Raw genomic sequence first — 17496 nt, 5'->3', positions numbered from 1 at the left:
GTAAGTCAGAGGTAGAGCTGCCAAATACTGCACCCCTCTGCAGTGGTGGGCAAGTGGGTCCATCATCACGCAAGTGGCCCAGTGCTGTGTCTCAGAAACCACTGCTGATGTCCGAAAAAACTCCCAACACGCCTTAAGGAACATTTAGAACGTCAGTTTCCTGTTTTAGACCAGTGTGATAAGTACGTATCCAATACTACTACTAATGCTAAAATATAATAATAGAAAGTACTCCTGATTGGGCTCAGTTAATCATCATATTCTAACTGCTTCACCTCTTTTCTAGGACGATCCTACTTCTTGAGTTATTTCCATCAGTCAGTGAACGATTCTATTTCGCTTTTTTGTCTTTTTTTTAATAGCTGATCCAACATCACTCTCACACATTTTACACAACCCATTATCCATGAATTACGTAGTAGCCAAATGCAGTGGATAATCATTGTGGTTTTCTTGGAGGTAAAAGCATAATCTAATAATGTCTGAATCTGGTTGGCAGTCCAGAGGCTGTTTTGCTGCAAGTGAACACGATCCAAAAAGCAGCAACAGATGATTAAAGACAAAAATGTTATCAGCGGTCTGAGGCACACGAGAATAAATAGCTTTCCATAAATATGCCTTCAATATTGCTGCCCGTTTTAACGGAGACAACAACCTAAGGATATATTTTAACGACTACGAACAATTGTTTTTCTCCATGCCAAACAAGTGGTGTGAATGTGTGTGCCTACCTGCCATAACTAGGTGTGGAATGAAAGAGAAAGAGCAACGATTATTTTAGACCCCAGCCGTTAAAACACGAGCAAAGCACCTAATGTCTGTGTCAATTTGTCAGAATGAATTGGTGCCGTACTGAGATGGCAAACTGCCTTAGTGTGTCCTCAATAAAAGCCTGAATCTGTAGGTGCGTTTACATGGACACATGTAATCAGATTAAACTCCTGATCGGAATAAAAATGCTTCATGTACACACCCAAATCGGAATAGTCTGACCCAATCTAGCTCGATCCGATCACAGTTCTATCCCGATCGAGAGGGGTGGTTTATACCGATTTGTGATCCGATCAGGGCAGATGAAAACACTTAATTCCGAAGTATCGGTACAAACCGCCCTTAGCGCATGTCTGTGACGTCAGCTACACGCGCTGCTGCGATTCCCGGAAGCTAGTTTAAGCCGAGCGAGCAAAAGACACGGCGAACGGGAGGTATAATTGTTCGATGTCTGCGACAAACACGTTGCTGGGTGTCCTACGATGCTTTTACATCGACACTATCAAAAATAAAAGTGCGGTCTGGAGGACACAGTGAAGCTCCATTTGGAAGAGCGATGATTTGTTTACAACGGAAGTCGCTACGGCTTCTTCTACTACTATTTCCGGTGTATTTGGTAAAATTGCGCATGTCAAAAAAATGTACTCCGATCGAAAGTGTGATGCATGAACAGGCAAATCCTATTCGGATCAATATTTTTAGGGTCCATGAACACAGTGCATCCGATCACAACTTTACTCTGAACTCTGATCGGATTAAATAAATTGTGTCCATGTAAGTCTTTCAAGGCCCTGAAGCCATGTTGATACTCATCATTAAAATAAGAAGGCTGAATAAAACAGAGGCAATGATGGAAAAAGCAATTTCATAAAAGTTGTGCACATTTGATACGAGGTTTGTAATTGACACATCCTTCTCTCAAATTTCAAATGTTGTGAATCTGAAAAAGAGGAGGCGCCAGTACTGTAATGCCTCCAATCTGAAACCTTATGTGTGTGTGTGTGTGTGTGTGTGTGTGTGTGTGGGCGGGGGGTCGCTAGAGTTGTGTCATTCCATGTGCTTGTGACTTATGTGTAAACTGCTGTTTTGGAACTGAATGTTTTATTTCTCATTACAACCCATCGCACACATACACATATACACATGCACACCTACACACAAATACAAGTGTGAACACACTCATCTATTAATTTAAAGCACCAGGAAAAGGACAGTGATTATCTGAATCTATGTCTTAGATGTGGACTCTTTGTGTTGTGCGGTTGCGTGGGGTCTGTAGAATGGTAGACGGAGCGGTTGCTGTGGTGATCAGGCGAAGTGGGAACGAACTGCTATCACGTCTATAATACACGGATTACGTCCAGGAGGCAAACATCTGGCACGCAGACACAGACGACCAGACAATATCTGAAACTGTGCAAATTCTGCCAGGAGGTTGATCCACAATGAGATCCAGCGTGGAGACGGTGGCTTGCAGACATGATGTGCATGATGCCATTAAATGCAATAATGGGCAATGGGTGTAGACTGGAGAAAGCGCTGCTGGTGCTGCCATATGGGACATATCAGGATTCATCCCATTCTAAAGAAATCTAATGCTGCCATTCATGATCAGAGCTGAAAACATCAGAGCTGTACGTCATGCTAATATTTTTAATCTCATGTTTCACTGGTGCTGTTGTTGTGCCCGAGGGTTTCTGTAGCACAGCATGCATATTTTACACTATCCTCTCTCTCCCAGTCATCGGGATCTCAAAATGAAAGTTTCCAGCAAAATGAACCACTCATTTGTGCTCTCATTAAGGATTTTGTTACCTGGGGGAGTAGCTAAATTAGAGCAAAATCTCAAACCACTATGTTTAATTGGAGAAAACTTTATAAGAAAGTTCCATTATTCAGTTTATACTATCTATTTCTGCTCAGTCTATTTTAATAGATGATCCACCACCAATGCTCACTTGTCTTATAAAGTAACGCCATTCCCCGGCTTTAACCTAGACCTATTATCCACATCATACATCTGTTACACCAGGCTCCAAATTTTTGTAGTCATGGCAACCTGATAAAACCTGTGCTCGCAGTGGAGGCTGTCTCTTTTCTCCTCATCATCACAAAGCTCTTGGCTTGTCCTGACACATCTAGGGTACATGGATCCCTTTGGATCTCTCTCTCTCGCTCTCTCGTTTTCACCTCGCACATGTTACAACTAGATCTGATGACAAATACAGTAAGGGACAGTAGAGTAGAGTAGAGTAGAGTAGAGTAGAGTAGAGTAGGGTAGACCTCTAGAAGGACTGTTGTCACTGCAGCAGGTCCTTATTGGTTTCATTAAATAAAGTATTTGGGTAGATACAGCAGCACACTGCAAAAAATGCTGTTCAATGAACACGTTGACTAACGGTGTGCCTTTATCACTCTTTATCCTAAATGAAAATATTAACACAGGAATAAAAGATATATAAATTGGAACATATTGAGAACACTACATTTTTGCAAAACACTGTACATAATCCTTTACTTTACTTGAGCAACATGTTGTAACATGATAGATTGTGAACACAATATAAATACACAGCTGGCCATTATTAGTAAAAGTCCCACGACCCAGTCACTTTAATCCCTGTCCAGACATGCTCTTATAGAGCCAGATGATTAATCTCAGCTACATGCAGAATGTCCTTTAATTAAATGACTACATGCACAAACTCAAATGCATGTCTGTACAATTTACACACACACACTAAACACGCTCTTACATATTTCAGAGACAATACGTGTATGTACGCGTGAATAAAATCACTGAGTTTATTAATGTGTGTACGTTTATATCATTTGGTAAAAAACTTTCTGGTTAAATAAATCAAGGCTGTGTCATAATTTATGTGGTGGTAGACAAAAGGGGGCTCTGTATATTCAGTATTTTTCTTCAGCCTATAAAAACAGTGACAGTGTTTTATATGCATGCTACATTTCTACATTTCTATTATCTTACACATAAACACATGTGCTCTTACCGGGGAGGTCGCAGCCCAGGACCTCCATCCTCATGCCGATCCCGGCCGGGGACCACCTCTCTGGAAAGACTCTGATGTACTGGGTCACTATCTCGTCGAACCGCCGCACCTCTGGGGTATCGTAGTGGCCGTTTCCCTCGAAAATCTGTGAGCAGGGGTTGATGTTTAGTTTAGAGAATATTTCATCTTTGAATACGACAACAGAGGACATAAAAATCATTTCGTCAGCAGTATAAATGATATTTCCAAGACAATCGCGGCACTTAATATGGCAGTTCTGTCTGCTTCACTGATGACAGCTGCTTCTTTGACTGTAGCTCAGTACAATAAGATCCTGCAAGAGGAAAATGCGTCACGAGTATTATCGCTTGTCTTAAAGCCAAAGCTGCCTGAGACGTGTCGAAGATAGAAAACGATGAGTGATATGATTTACTCCAATGCTAGTTTGATATGCAGTATGTGACATCTATCACGGTACGTGAGCTGGTACATTGTTCTGTGGTAAAGACAGCATGGAGGATGACTATCATGACACGACTGGGAAGATGTAAACGCTGCAGCGCTGGTTAAATTTGTCATTTCGCCATTCATGTCTCATTGAAAAACAACAGCAAAATGGGGAGCCTGTCTCTCCGAAAGTCATAAAACGCTGCTAATCAGAACTGTTTCCAAGCACAGCGAGGCATGTGTCACAACAACAGACACTGTGTTTCCTTTGATTTTCAAGAAATTATTTGAGGCGGCTCACAGCAGCCTCGGGCAAAACACAAGATTCCTTATGAGCCAAAAACTGACTAGACTTTGCTGTCGCTTCGAAATGGGGGCTCAAATATTGGTTTCATTAATTGAAATGTATCTTATGCCTTCCCCATTTCTGAAATTAAAACAAATGTGTGATGAATTTCCTGAGATGCTCATTTAAAAAGACAGGCAGATGAGACAGAAAAGGGCTCCAGCATCAAGACACTCAGTAGTGCTATTAAAACGTTTTAAGCTGGCGTCTCACAATGGAGAACAACGTTTAAAGGGTGCTGTCTCACAGTGTGTTAACACTGCCAGCACTGAGGGCTGATACAGGAAAAGCATTTTTAATTAACGCCCATGAGAGACAAATATATGATGAATGAATGAGCGAGAGACACAGGGAAAGCACACACACAGAGAGAGAGAGAGAGAGGGAGTAGAGAGGACCTAGACAGAGAAAGACAGTAGCAGAGAAAGTGAGGAGTGAGGTGATTAAACTGAGTTATTATCAGAGCTGAGGCTGAAATAAAAGGGTTTTTTTTCTGTAAAAGTAAAAGGGTGCGGGAGAGAGGGAAAGAGGGGAAGAAAGAGAGGAAGAACAAAGAAGGATTGGGAGAAAAAGGGTTATAAATAAACTATAAATTGGGAACAATTGGCAATGACAATCAGAGAATGGAGAGTGCATATACTGCATACATGTAAGTGTCAGACAGAATATATACAGGTATATGTGTGTGTGTGTGTGTGTGTGCATGCTCCTTCCTTTACCTTAGCAAATCCAGTCTTGCTGTCGATGATGTAAGTCCAGTCTTTACCAGTTAAGCTGTGAGCCAGTTTGTACTTCCTGACAAACGCTCTGTTCTCAGCGCTGGTGCTGCCCTCCAGCCCTCGAGCACCCTGGGTAATAATGCCACGCACCATCTTCGGTACGCCGAGGTCCACCTGTGATACAGGGAATGAAACTATATTGTTAACTCAGTCCCCGCACCATGGAAGACAACTTTAAACAAGCTGCTGGACTTCTGTGCATTTTGGGTTGCGGTATTAAGTTTTCGAACCAGCCCCTGATCTTGTCTAGTTTGGAATAGAAAACAAGCTCAAAAAAGGTGGCGTACCTGCAGCCACTCTTCTCCCGCTACGGGTTGTGTCGGGTTGGGAAACCAGCCTGACCGACTGGCCACGAGCCTGGCGGCCCCCATGGAGCCATGGATGTCCCTCATGGATGATGCAGAGATCTGGGAGTCGGAGAGCAGCCCGGACAGCATGCCTTGCATCTCGGAGCAGGGTGCATCTGAATAGAAGACAGAACAAATGTTACACTACTCATGATTCCTATATAATGAAATTTGCTTTTTTTTTAATCTTCATAAAATAGATAATTTACTTTGTCTTGATATCATCTGGAAATATATGAATATTAAAATAATATTTATTGCTGCGGTTCAAAGTTTGGAACAGTTCCCTTTCCTCTCTTAGTTTCTTTTTTTTAAGACATGCACATCTGTGATTCGACAGATAAGGTCAGCTGAAAAATAATGCTGCATTCAGGAGCTGTCTGAAAACTAAACTCTCAGGAAAAACAGACAAACGGATGTGAAAATATAGTGAAATGGACATTTCTTTATAAGATATGACGCTGGAGCTTTATTGAATGATTCAGCATCAAATATGCTTTTTAAACTAGCTTTGCATCGCTGTAGTTACTACAAAGTAATAACATGAAATAGACTAAACATATAAACAAAACAAATGATGAATTTTATAGATTACGCCTGTAAAAGAAAGATATACATTTATAATCTGATTTCTACAGAAAAATGAAAGATGAAAGCATTTTAAAGCAACAGACAAATAGACAAAAGCATGTTATAATTGTGAGTCTATTGGATTCCTTGCATGTGCAAAATGCTTTCTATTCTCTGAGTCAAATGAAGCTAAAGGAAGCCCCTGCTGCTGAATCAATAAGACTCTGAGTTCAGAAATAATTATGCGACTCTTTCTGACCTCATTTCGGAGCAAAACTCTTGTGTTATCGTGGCATGCAATTTTTAAAGAAATGTTTTGCACTCTGCTGCTTTCCTTTATGATATTGTGTATTGTACCTTCCTGCAGCTACAAAGTCAATGCATAACTTTAACCCAGCCACCAAAGGGGATTCTTCATGGGGAATTGAGCCCCGTAACTCCCCAAAAGGATATTGTTTAATACATTAAAAATGTGCTTCAGTCAAACGAGCATAAGTATATCCTATTATCATGAGAAATGAGAAATAAAATATAAATGAACAAATAAAAGGGTTCATTTCTATGAAAATGGAGCAGGTGAGAGAGAAAACCTACGACACAATAAAAAAGAGATGGAAGCTGGAGGAAGAGGAGGAGCAAAGGTTAGAAGAATTTGCAATATAAAGGTGAGGAAGAGGAGTTAAAGGACAATAAGGAGATAAAGAGACAGACAAAAGGTTAAGTAGAACAGTGGACAAAAGAGTGAAAAGAAAGTGAGAGGAAGAGGAAGAGAGATGCTCGAGAAAAGAAAGAGAGAGAACAGATCGACAGCAAAGGGTGGCAGTGATTGATGGTGACATTCTTTGGGTCCACATGGACATGAATATTTAATGCTCTGACAACTGCAGCCGTGCCTCACAATGGTAAATAATGAATAAACAATAAACAACAACAGCTAAGCCATGCAAGTAGAGCTCCCTCAAGTCCTCTGCAAAAAGCACTGAAACTGGTTAGCAAAAGAAATTCTGTTACTTAGCTGATTCTTTTATTTTATTTTTGCATCTATCTTTTTATGCAGCTGAAATCCTGCAGAGTTTTTTAATGCATGGATGCAGAGGGAGACGATTAGAATATCATCTCTGGAGATCTCAGAAATAGATAGATATCACCAGCGTTGCACAAACACACTCACACACACACACACACACACACAGTGTGTATTTTTGCAAACATGTTCAAGCACACGGCCAGAAAAAAGATGCTAAAATAGATGATTGTCCGGTGCTGCTGGGCTAAAATGAAATGAGATTCAGGAGGAATCGAATGCAGGATGGCCAGTATTGTGATATAATGGGGGCGGAAAAGAGGCAAAAAGTGGCGATGGAAGCTGTTAGAAAATGGAGTCGAGGAACAGAGAAAGAAACAGAATGAGCGGTAAGAAAAGATAGCAACACCGAAGAGGGATTGGTCTAAAGTTTGGAAAAAAAACAGCCCGTGAGAGAGACATAAAAGTGTGATTTAAGTTGATGACCTGTCACTGAGTGACTGCTTTATGTCTGCCTTTATATGCCTGTGTAGGGAATTATCACATTCCCCGTGGCGGTGTGTTCAGATGAGTGTTTGTCAACGTGTCTATGTGCAGGGGAAGACAAAGATGCTGGTGTGTTTGGATATAAATGTATCTCTGTGTTGGATCTGTGGCAGGAGAGTGTTTTCCTCTGCTTCCCTGTGAAGTTACAAACTCTGTCAGCTTTCTGAGGAAAATCATAAACTAATCTTAAACTGTCAGAACTTTGCATATAAAGTCAGTGTTTTTCCTCAGGCGTGTGACGGATGTGAGGCATTACAAGACATGGGAAAAACAGAGGGAGACATAAATGGCTAAAATATGCACTGCTGAGAATGTAGATTGAAAGGCAGGGTGATATATAATCCAATATCATGTGTTAAAATAGAGTAAAAAAAAATAAACGATCGGTGGACAAAAGCACAGGCAAAGATATCTGATATACAGTCATCTCTGTCTCTCTACACACACACACACACTGGGACACAGACACAGAATCATATTGTTTTGGTGTGATTTGTGTAGGTGCTGAAATAGCCCTCCTAGATAAGAGCATATCTGTCCCCCTCAATGGCCACTACAATGGCAGCAGAAAGAGGCCCTAACCCAATAATGATACGGTGGAGCTGGGACACACACACACACGCACAGATCACAAGCGGATTTAAAGCCTCTCTTTTGCCATTTCTATCGCACACAGACATACACACAAACACAGGGAGTCTAATTAAGTTTCATCTATTTATAGTGTTGAGCTGATTATACTGGTTGAAATTGTGTTTGTTTGCCAGGGCTGCAGATGAAATCTGAGAGCCTGTTACTCTCTGATGTGATCACCCCACACTCTAGTATTATTCCATTAGGACTGGATGTGTGACTTTGTGTGTGTGTGTGTGTGTGTGCGATGTGTGAGTGGGAGACAGAGGGACGATATGCACATGAAAGGGAGCTAGGGCAAGAGTGCGAGCGCCCAGGAGAGCGGTCGCGTTGTGTGGATGTAGAAGAAAAGGAGAGAAATATCAGAAATGAAAGTACAAATAGGAGCTTCAGTGTATTGATGACTAGCCAAATGAATCATTTATCATGAGGTCGGATAAATTACGAGGAAAAATGCATCATTTTTGCTTCCAGGAAATGTTTCCTGAAGGAGTTATGAATGCCATGATCCACTTTCTAACACTGTGTCACAGCTAGTATATTACTGGCATAAAATTTGGCGAGGCCACCTTTGTGTTTTCACAAGAGTGAGTCTCGTGAGGAGATGGGCCATAAAAAAAAGGGACGAGAAACTCCACGAGACGAGATGCTTTATCTTCCTTACCCGTAATCTGACAGCCGTAAAGCTCAAACCGCAGCGCGATGCCGTTCTTCCACGTCTGAGGTCGGATTCGTACAAACCGGGCCAGGACTGGCTGCGGGATCCGATTGAGAACGACCTCTGTGGCATCGGTGTTGGCGTGGAAAACCTATGAAGAGACAGAACAGATGGAATTTAATGATACTGTATAAGTGGTTGAAGGGATTTCGTCTTTCCCTTGTCACCCTTTACGGGAAGGACAGATGACAGAAGGAGAAAAACACAGTAGCAGACTCTTAATGATGTTGCACGAGTGAACTAACAGCCTTGGTCGATAAAAAGAATAAAGTCGGACATCATAACATTTTTAAGCTTTAACTTATGCTTTGCTTCATTATTCATCCTGTACTTTACATTTTTATAGGTTGGAGCTGTTGAATCCCGTGTAGTTCCTGCAGAGAAAATTTGATCAAATGTTGAGATTCTAGCTGTGCTAATAAATCCACAAAATGGGTCTCCACTGAAATATCTCAAAAAACTGTTGCATGCATCGCCTTTTTTTATGCAGATATGCTATTTAAATGTTGTTGTTGTTGTTTTATCCTGAGCGCTTTAGTGATTCCACTGAAGGAAATCTTGGCCAGCTTTTCACCCTCGCCAAAGGGTTCACATTCGTGGGTCAAAGATCAGATCAAAAAATCCATTGGTGCGATCATAGCTTCAAGCACCAACCTCATGAAAGCACGACAGTGCGATTCCTAATGCTCATCTTCACTGCACTGCGCTTCTAGTAGTTTTTGGCAAATGAGTGTTTAAATTTTCTTTTGCAAACCATTTCCAGAGGCAACGGTCAAAACCTGCATAGGTAAACGTCAAAAATTCCCATGTCGGTGTTTAAAGTTTTGGGATGGAGTGTTAGCTTAGCTTTAAATCATGAGCAATGGCAATTCTACAAGCCAGCTTGCTTGCGAGCATGGCTCAGTCGATAGTTGTATTTAGATAAAGTCATACATAATAAAGAAATGTAATAATGTCAAGTTGTGATTATCGAAGTAACAAGACAACTTGGGCCATGACATTTAATTAGAAGTGCAAATTCTTCCACACGATCTGAGGGGATTCAATATGCAATAAATCACACACACACACACACACACATACACACCACACACACACTCTCTCAAGGAAACATCAGCTTTACTCTTTCGCAGACTGACAGCAAAAAAGAAAAACAGGCTGTCGCCGCTCACACAACACACAACACAATGTTTGAAAAATATACTCACGACGCAACTGTCATGAACATACTGCACGCACACACACACACACACGCACGTGCACAGAACGCACACTGCCTCACAAAGTACCCTCCGAGGTCCCACACTCCCTGACATGCGTATACGTCTCACACACAGAATAATTTCCTCTGACAACACACACAAATTCAGATAAAAAGGAATTCAGCGCAGCCTCACATGGCCAGAAGCGCTCTTTTTGTCTCTTGACACCAATACTTTATATCTCTCTATCCGACAGTGTCGTCTCTCTCTCTCTCTCTCTCTCCCTCTCTCTCTCTGTCTTACTGTCATCTTTTTGACTCTCCACATGGAAACACAGCTGGATTTCTGCTCTTCCTCCTCCCTATCGCTTCAACTTCTTGTCTTCCTTTAGACGTGCCTATCGCTGTCAAAACCAGGATGCTATTCTTCTTTACAATTACAGGAAAAAGAAAACCTATCCTGTTGTTTCATTTGAAAACATGAAAGGCTGTTTTCTCTATGTGTCTCTCATGCTCTTTCTATTATGTTACATTAGTAGTGAAAATACAAAGTGGTGTGTTCATTACAGAGAGAAGTAAACCTCATTCAACAGCCAATGGCCTTGCAATTACTTGCTTGGCTACTCATTTATAGATGGGCATTTCATAGGACTGTGTGTGTGTGTGCGCGCGCATGAGAATTCACTATTTTCTCAATCCTGCTCTCAATCAATTAAACAGCAGGACCTGTCAGGGGTAACGAAATATGGATGAAAGGTTTTCTTTTGACTCGCAGGAACGGGACCATGTTACTTGGCCAGCTGGGAATTGAACCCGTGACCCGATGGGTGTTCGATGCAGTCAGACAGAGTGAAAGTATGCCCTTACATCGGCCTTAGTACCACAAACTGTGACCAGTTAAGTGATGGAAAAATGCCAAAAGGCCCCAAAAGACTCAATGGGATTGTGGAAGTGGAATGTAATTACAAGTGTGTATGTGTGTATAAAAGTGTAATTATGAAGTCTCCCCCGGAGGAGATGGGGGCTTGCGGGTGCTTTCTGATTTCCCTTGGTGCATGGTGAAACATTTCCTCAGAAAATTTGTGCACAGATACTTACTGTATACACACTTAAATGTGTTTGCTTTTGTGTACTTGTACAAAAAGCTGTGATACTCTATGTGTACTGTGGTTTGTTTTTGATTACAGCTGTAAACTGTAAACTGAAATGTCTTCAGAAAAGGTGGAACACACGCAATAAAGAGAGCAGCTTATGCTGCTGGTCAACGGTCAGCAGTAGGAATGATGTACATACAACAGACTCCTCCTGTAGGTTGTGGCTCTGCAGGGAGGACCCACAGTGAGGAGGTGTAAGGAGATACTGAGGTCTCAAACTCCTCAATTCACAGTTAGGAGTCTCTGTCCTGCAACAATCTGCTAATGGACTACACCTGCAACCCAGCTCAGGTTCTTATTATGTGTGTGTGTGTGTGTGTGTGTGTGTGTGAAAGAAAGAGTCATGTGTCTGTTAAATCGAGTTCCTGGTGTCTGCTTTCGTTGTGCATAAATTATATGAGCACCAACAAACCTGCAGAAAATGCGGACATGTCGGCCTAAAAGAGTAAACAAAACAAAAAAAAGAGACTTCAAATGAGATTTAAAATCAACTATAATATTTAATTCATTGATTCAATCATTTACGTTTTGTGGGTCACAGACGTAGCTGGAGCTTATCCCAGCTTGCTATGGGCGAGAGGCGGGGTACAGCCAAATGCTTTGCCAGCGCACCGCGGGGCCACACAGAGACAGACAAGCATTCACACACACACTCATACACTGTAGACAATTTGGATTAACCAACACGGCGAGAACATACAAACTCCGCACAGAAAGGAATCGCATGTGTTTAGTATCAATTTTCAAAGGATTTACAAAGGGGGGTGGATTCTGTGTGTTTTCAGAGATGAATAAAATGCTCTGACATGAAGCTACCAGATTATGTGTGTGTGTGTAGGTGTGTGTGTGTGTGCGTGTGTGTGTGTGTGTGTGTGAGGTCATGTCGTGAGCCCTCAGCGCCACAGTCACTCAGCCAGGAAGGACTCGTCCAGACATGTTAAATTATTCAAATGTATGTGCTGTGTGCGTTTAATGTGTATGTGGATGGAGTTATAAAATAGTAAACCAGTCCCCATCCCCTCTACTTCCATCAGGACAGACACACACACACATGCGCGCACACACACTTCGAGACCTCAGGGACCTGTGCTGGACAGCTTTCTACTGGTGAGGCGGTTCAGTCTGCATATCTCACAACCTGAAGGACACCATGAAATTACCTTGTTTGTCCCTTTCTCTTTTATTCCCTTCCAGGTTTCCATCTTAATTTGTCACAAACTCTTTTCTCCCTCTCTCCTTTGACCTCACCCTCCATCCTGCCTTCTCCTCACCTCTCCTGGCTCCACCCTCCTCTGGCTACTCTGTTGTTTTATTTAATTTCCCCTCTCCTGATATCCATCCAGGCTGTGTTTCTGAGACTTCTGATCTGTCTTGAGGGATTTGTGGTCAGCACCCTTGTCTGCTGTTGTCATTATTCCTCCTTTCCTCTTTCTCTCCATTCATCCATCCATCCCCTTTGCTCGGTGTTCCCCCTGTGAGCACTCCTTTCCCCTTTCTGCCTCTTTCCTTCACTCACTTGTTCCCCTATGAACCCCCCTTTTCTCCCCCCGGAGCTGCTCAGTTTTTCCTCTCTCTATCAGTCTACTTCTTGACTGACCTTTCGATTTTGCTTTCCTTTTCTCGCTATGTATTTCTTTCTTTCTTTGCTGATTTTTTTATTTGAACTTTTCCAAAACTTTCGCCTCATCACAATCTCTCTCCCTCCCTCTCATTCCACCCACGTCTTTCTCTTCCATCCTTCTCTCTCCATCCATCCTCCCTCCTACAGATTAAGGTGGGAATAGGAGGCTTTGGTCCTGGCTATGGTCCAGCGTTGTAATGGCCTCAGGCAGCTCTGCCTGCAGCGATCCAGGAGGGCTCTGCATTGACATTTGTACCACGTTGAGCTTAAATGCACCTCTCCCAGCAAAAGGTCTCAGACTCCGCCAGACGAAGACTCAAACTGAGACAACATCGTTTCTCAACTGGAGACCTCGGGTCTCCAAAAATCACTGCTTCCCTCTTATCATGTGGCAAACTTCCTATAACTAGTCCCATCGGCAAATTGTGTACCGTACACTGAGTCATAGAATAGAGAAAGCTATGCTGATGGAGTCATTAAATCTGTTTATGTTTGCTCGTAATGCGAGTGCACATGAGCAGTCAAATGATTTGACATGACCCGGTGATCGAGGCGAGGTGTGAAAACTGGCTGCTGCAACAGCAAGAAAGGAATCCAAGAAGATTCATGGATAAAAAGACAAAGAGAAGAAAGAAATATAAAGTACTGATTCCAATAGAGAAATAGAACAGCGTTTGTAATATTATATCCACCAGTTTATAACAGTTAGTCAGTACAACGAAGGAATAAATGCTGTTTGAAGACTCCTTCTTCTTCTTTCTGAAATGTTTCTGCGGGTTAACATGTATTCCATATGTGCAATCTGGTTCAGGTCTTTAATGACAGTATCAAGTATACGTTACCGATCACATGAATCAGCATGATGTTGTGTGACAGCGCCCCCTCCCCTATAGGTCAGCTTCCAGATGTTTCAGAGTGTGTGCGCAGTGGCTTTATTAAGAACGACTGAGACGAAGCCTGACATCACACACATTTCTCCAAACGCATGTCTGTGTTACCATTTGTCCTTCTTTAATGCATCTGACTTGTAAAATTATAATTTGCTAATTCTTCCAAATTAGCACACTCGCACACCAAACTATCACTGCAGCCAAGCACAAAAAAGTTATTTGTTCATGCAGCATTAACTTGTCAAGCTAAATCTTGAAGACTTTCTTTGGGACATGGTAAAGGATGCAAGAATAGATGTATAATGTGAATAAAGATGTGTGTACACGTAGGGAGGGAGGATGAGAAGAATTTTAGAGGGCTTGTGAAGGGATGAGTGAATGAACATGTCATGTTTAAAAATGATGGATTGAAGGAGTTGAAAAAGTTGGAGAGAATACAGTAGTTGGGGAACTTGCCTTTATCACTCAAATTGATAGATAAAAAAGATTTGTGGCATTTGAGCTGTGAAGAAGAAAGCAATTATTCCCGCTTAAAGTCTGGATCTGCTCTCAGTTATCTGGTGCTCAGTATCATCCAAACATTAGAAACTTCACACACACCCAAAAAGTTGGTCGAGACAGTTGTGATGGTGAGGCTGATGCTGATTGGCAGCCTGAGGTGCGTCAGCTGAGAAGCACAGGTATCAAAGATGCTCACGCCACGTCTCACTGTCAGCTCTCTCTGTTCTCTACTTCACTCTGCTTCCTCTTTCGTGATTGATATGCAGATCAAATGAAAAATAATGTGATGACCCTGATCTGAACAATCAGAATACTGCGCAGGCTGACTCAGCAGGGGGTCGGGAGTGGGGGGGGGGGATGTCAGAGGCTCAAAAAACCAGGTCAGTTGGTTTGAGGGTGTGTCTATTTGTGTGTTTGAAAGGCAAGGGGGGGATTCGCAACAGAAACCCCTCCTCAAATACACACGCACACACACACACACACACACGCACACACACACGCACACACACCTACACAGACAGGGTTTCCTGGGGCACTGAGCTCTGAAACAGCTGGCCAGGGTTACGAGAGAATCAAGGGGGGTTATGGGTGCTGGACCCAAACATCTGACCCCAAAGCATCATCATTAACCCATTTTGCATGTTAGGTTTCTGACAATTTGTCTGACAGCACAAGTGACTGATTTATTGCCGATTGGTGTTGGGTTTTCTTACACATCCCAGACAATTTATAGCTTAGCAGTTTTAAAACCTGATTAAAATAATTTGTTTTACACTCCTTTAATAAATACTGTGTGTATCTCCCTCAATTTCCTTATTTTCTCTGTACCTGCAGTTCTCCTCAACTCGCGCTCTGTTTTATCCATCAATGCTATGGGAGTCAGCTGCAGCTGCAAGTCTTCAGGGATCTGCAGTCTACAGAGGATTCCCAGCTTGTTAGACTAAATATCCCATTTCCCTCTCACAGCAAAGACAAGAAGGAAAATGCATATGCATTCATCTGCAAGTGTGTGTGTGTGTGTGTGTGTGTGTGCATGCATTGGTGTTTATGAAGGCACAAGAGCTCACGGCAGAACGCTAGACATGGCGTGAGACCTCAGGACAAACATATGTGACCGCTCTAGCAGGGGGAAAACGACGGTGATTGAAAAAGCAGCCACAACCACTGGAACGCTCCTTCAATTTAATTGGAGTTGCAACGAGTTTAAAGAGCTTCGGCAATGTCTGTTTCATTTCGAATAGGCAACCCCAGATTGGAGCTCACTTACTGGTGATTCATCGTGCATCAACACCTCCAAGAGAAATAGCTTCGAACGCTGCACAACCACGCCGACATTAAGACTAACTCTGGCAAGTGAGTAACAGAAACCAGATGAGATGTCAGATGTGGGCTGTGCATTCTAGGTGCAGCCGCATTCAATGATGTAAGGTATCTCTTGGACTTGTGAGACGTGTGCTGATTCTAGCTTGGTGGTGAACCCTTAATTGAAGCCAAATGAACAGCAGTGGAAAGGCTATAATTGCAGCCACTGGTTGGATTTCATCTTGTGGCCAACTGCAGCTGCACATATTCCATGTCATATACTTTTCTCCCCGTGCGTTTGCGAGGCATGCGTGTCATTTAAGAGCATCCAGGCTTTCACAGCGCCGACCTGAATACTTTTGTGGGCCATCCAAGAGAAGGAGCATGCATGTAGGCTTGTGCATGAGCTCAAACCTACCTTGTGGTTCTTGCCATGTCTGTAGACCATCCAGTCTTCCCCGTTGGTGCTGACCTCCATCTTGAAGGTGGTGACATAGTAAGTCTTTTGAGTTTCCTTTGATATTGCACCCTGGCTGGCGATGCCTGTAAGCACCTTCAGCGTGTGGAGATCCACCTGTTGGCAAAGTGAGAAGAAGTTTCATAAAATATTCACAAATAGCACAATGAACTCCCAACCAACAAATCGGATTTTCTGATCTGATTTAAAAATAAAATAAAAAGCTTTTAAATGTGCCTATTCGCATATGAATTTATCAGAATCCATTTTTCACCTTCACCTTCACCTTCCTCTTCTTTCACTCGTCTCCTCTCTCACCTCTCTCTCCTGGCAGATCGATAGTAATGACCTGGGGCTCATTTTAATCCCCCCGCCCCCATACAATAGCCATATTCACCTCCACATCCTGATTGTAGATGCTACGCTACGTGTCCTGCATGCAGTTAGGTGTGCTGCATTATACGAGTATGTATGCCTCCACTTCTTCATTTCAAGGTCCCTTAGGAGGACAGACATTAGTCTTGTTGCATGGTGTCCAAAATGAAACAAAATGAAATCTAGCTTCTGTTTATTTGCTCCGGACAGACAAAAAAAAACAAACATTTGTTTCAGTGGAACAGATGTTAAAAACTGCAGATGTGTTTTATAATAATGTTTTATCACTTTACATGACTTGTTTTCTGTTTTTCCAACATTTACTAAAAAAAAAGAGAAGCTGCTAGTAAATAAAGATCAGAGGATGAGAAACATTCTCATGTAGGTTGTAGCAGCTATTCTGTACTATTGCTGCAATCCACTAGGGGAGAGTGCAAAACGCTGGGGGAGGTAAAATGGTCCGTTTGTTATCTGTCAGAGAGACAGGTGTTTTAGATTACAACCAACACACACACACACACATCTGCACGCTTAGGGCCAGACAGAGATCCACTAAGACAACTAATCGATAGCCCGGAACTAAGGAGAAGAATTGATGAGAAGAGGAGGGGTGAGAGAGAGAGAGAGGGAGAGAGAGAGGGAGAGAGCGAAAGGGAGGGGGGGGGGGGAGCTAAATGAGCCTTTTCAGGGACAACTTCTCATCAATCACAGAGTTGTTAGAATAACAGAGCCACCAGCCCTCACATAATCAATCTGCACCACAGCTCGCTGGACCAGACCAGATAGAACAGAACAGAACA

The 17496-nt window shown here is 42.4% G+C and overlaps 1 protein-coding gene across 1 annotated transcript in view; it reads right to left on the bottom strand.

Annotated features, from left to right (window-relative positions):
• Positions 1–17496, bottom strand: part of LOC137914818 (neuropilin-2-like) — a gene marked incomplete at its 5' end in the record, with an annotated part of 60282 nt that overhangs the window by 22843 nt on the left and 19943 nt on the right. Inside the window, 5 exons of the mRNA XM_068758312.1 lie at positions 3786–3930; positions 5298–5471; positions 5645–5820; positions 9142–9286; positions 16283–16438. Of these exons, the coding sequence (XP_068614413.1) occupies positions 3786–3930; positions 5298–5471; positions 5645–5820; positions 9142–9286; positions 16283–16438 (796 nt within the window). The remainder of the gene's footprint in view (positions 1–3785; positions 3931–5297; positions 5472–5644; positions 5821–9141; positions 9287–16282; positions 16439–17496) is intronic.

Source organism: Brachionichthys hirsutus, unplaced genomic scaffold, assembly GCF_040956055.1.
Source record: "Brachionichthys hirsutus isolate HB-005 unplaced genomic scaffold, CSIRO-AGI_Bhir_v1 contig_748, whole genome shotgun sequence".
Lineage (NCBI taxonomy): Eukaryota > Metazoa > Chordata > Actinopteri > Lophiiformes > Brachionichthyidae > Brachionichthys > Brachionichthys hirsutus.
This window is presented reverse-complemented; position numbering and strand designations above follow the sequence as displayed.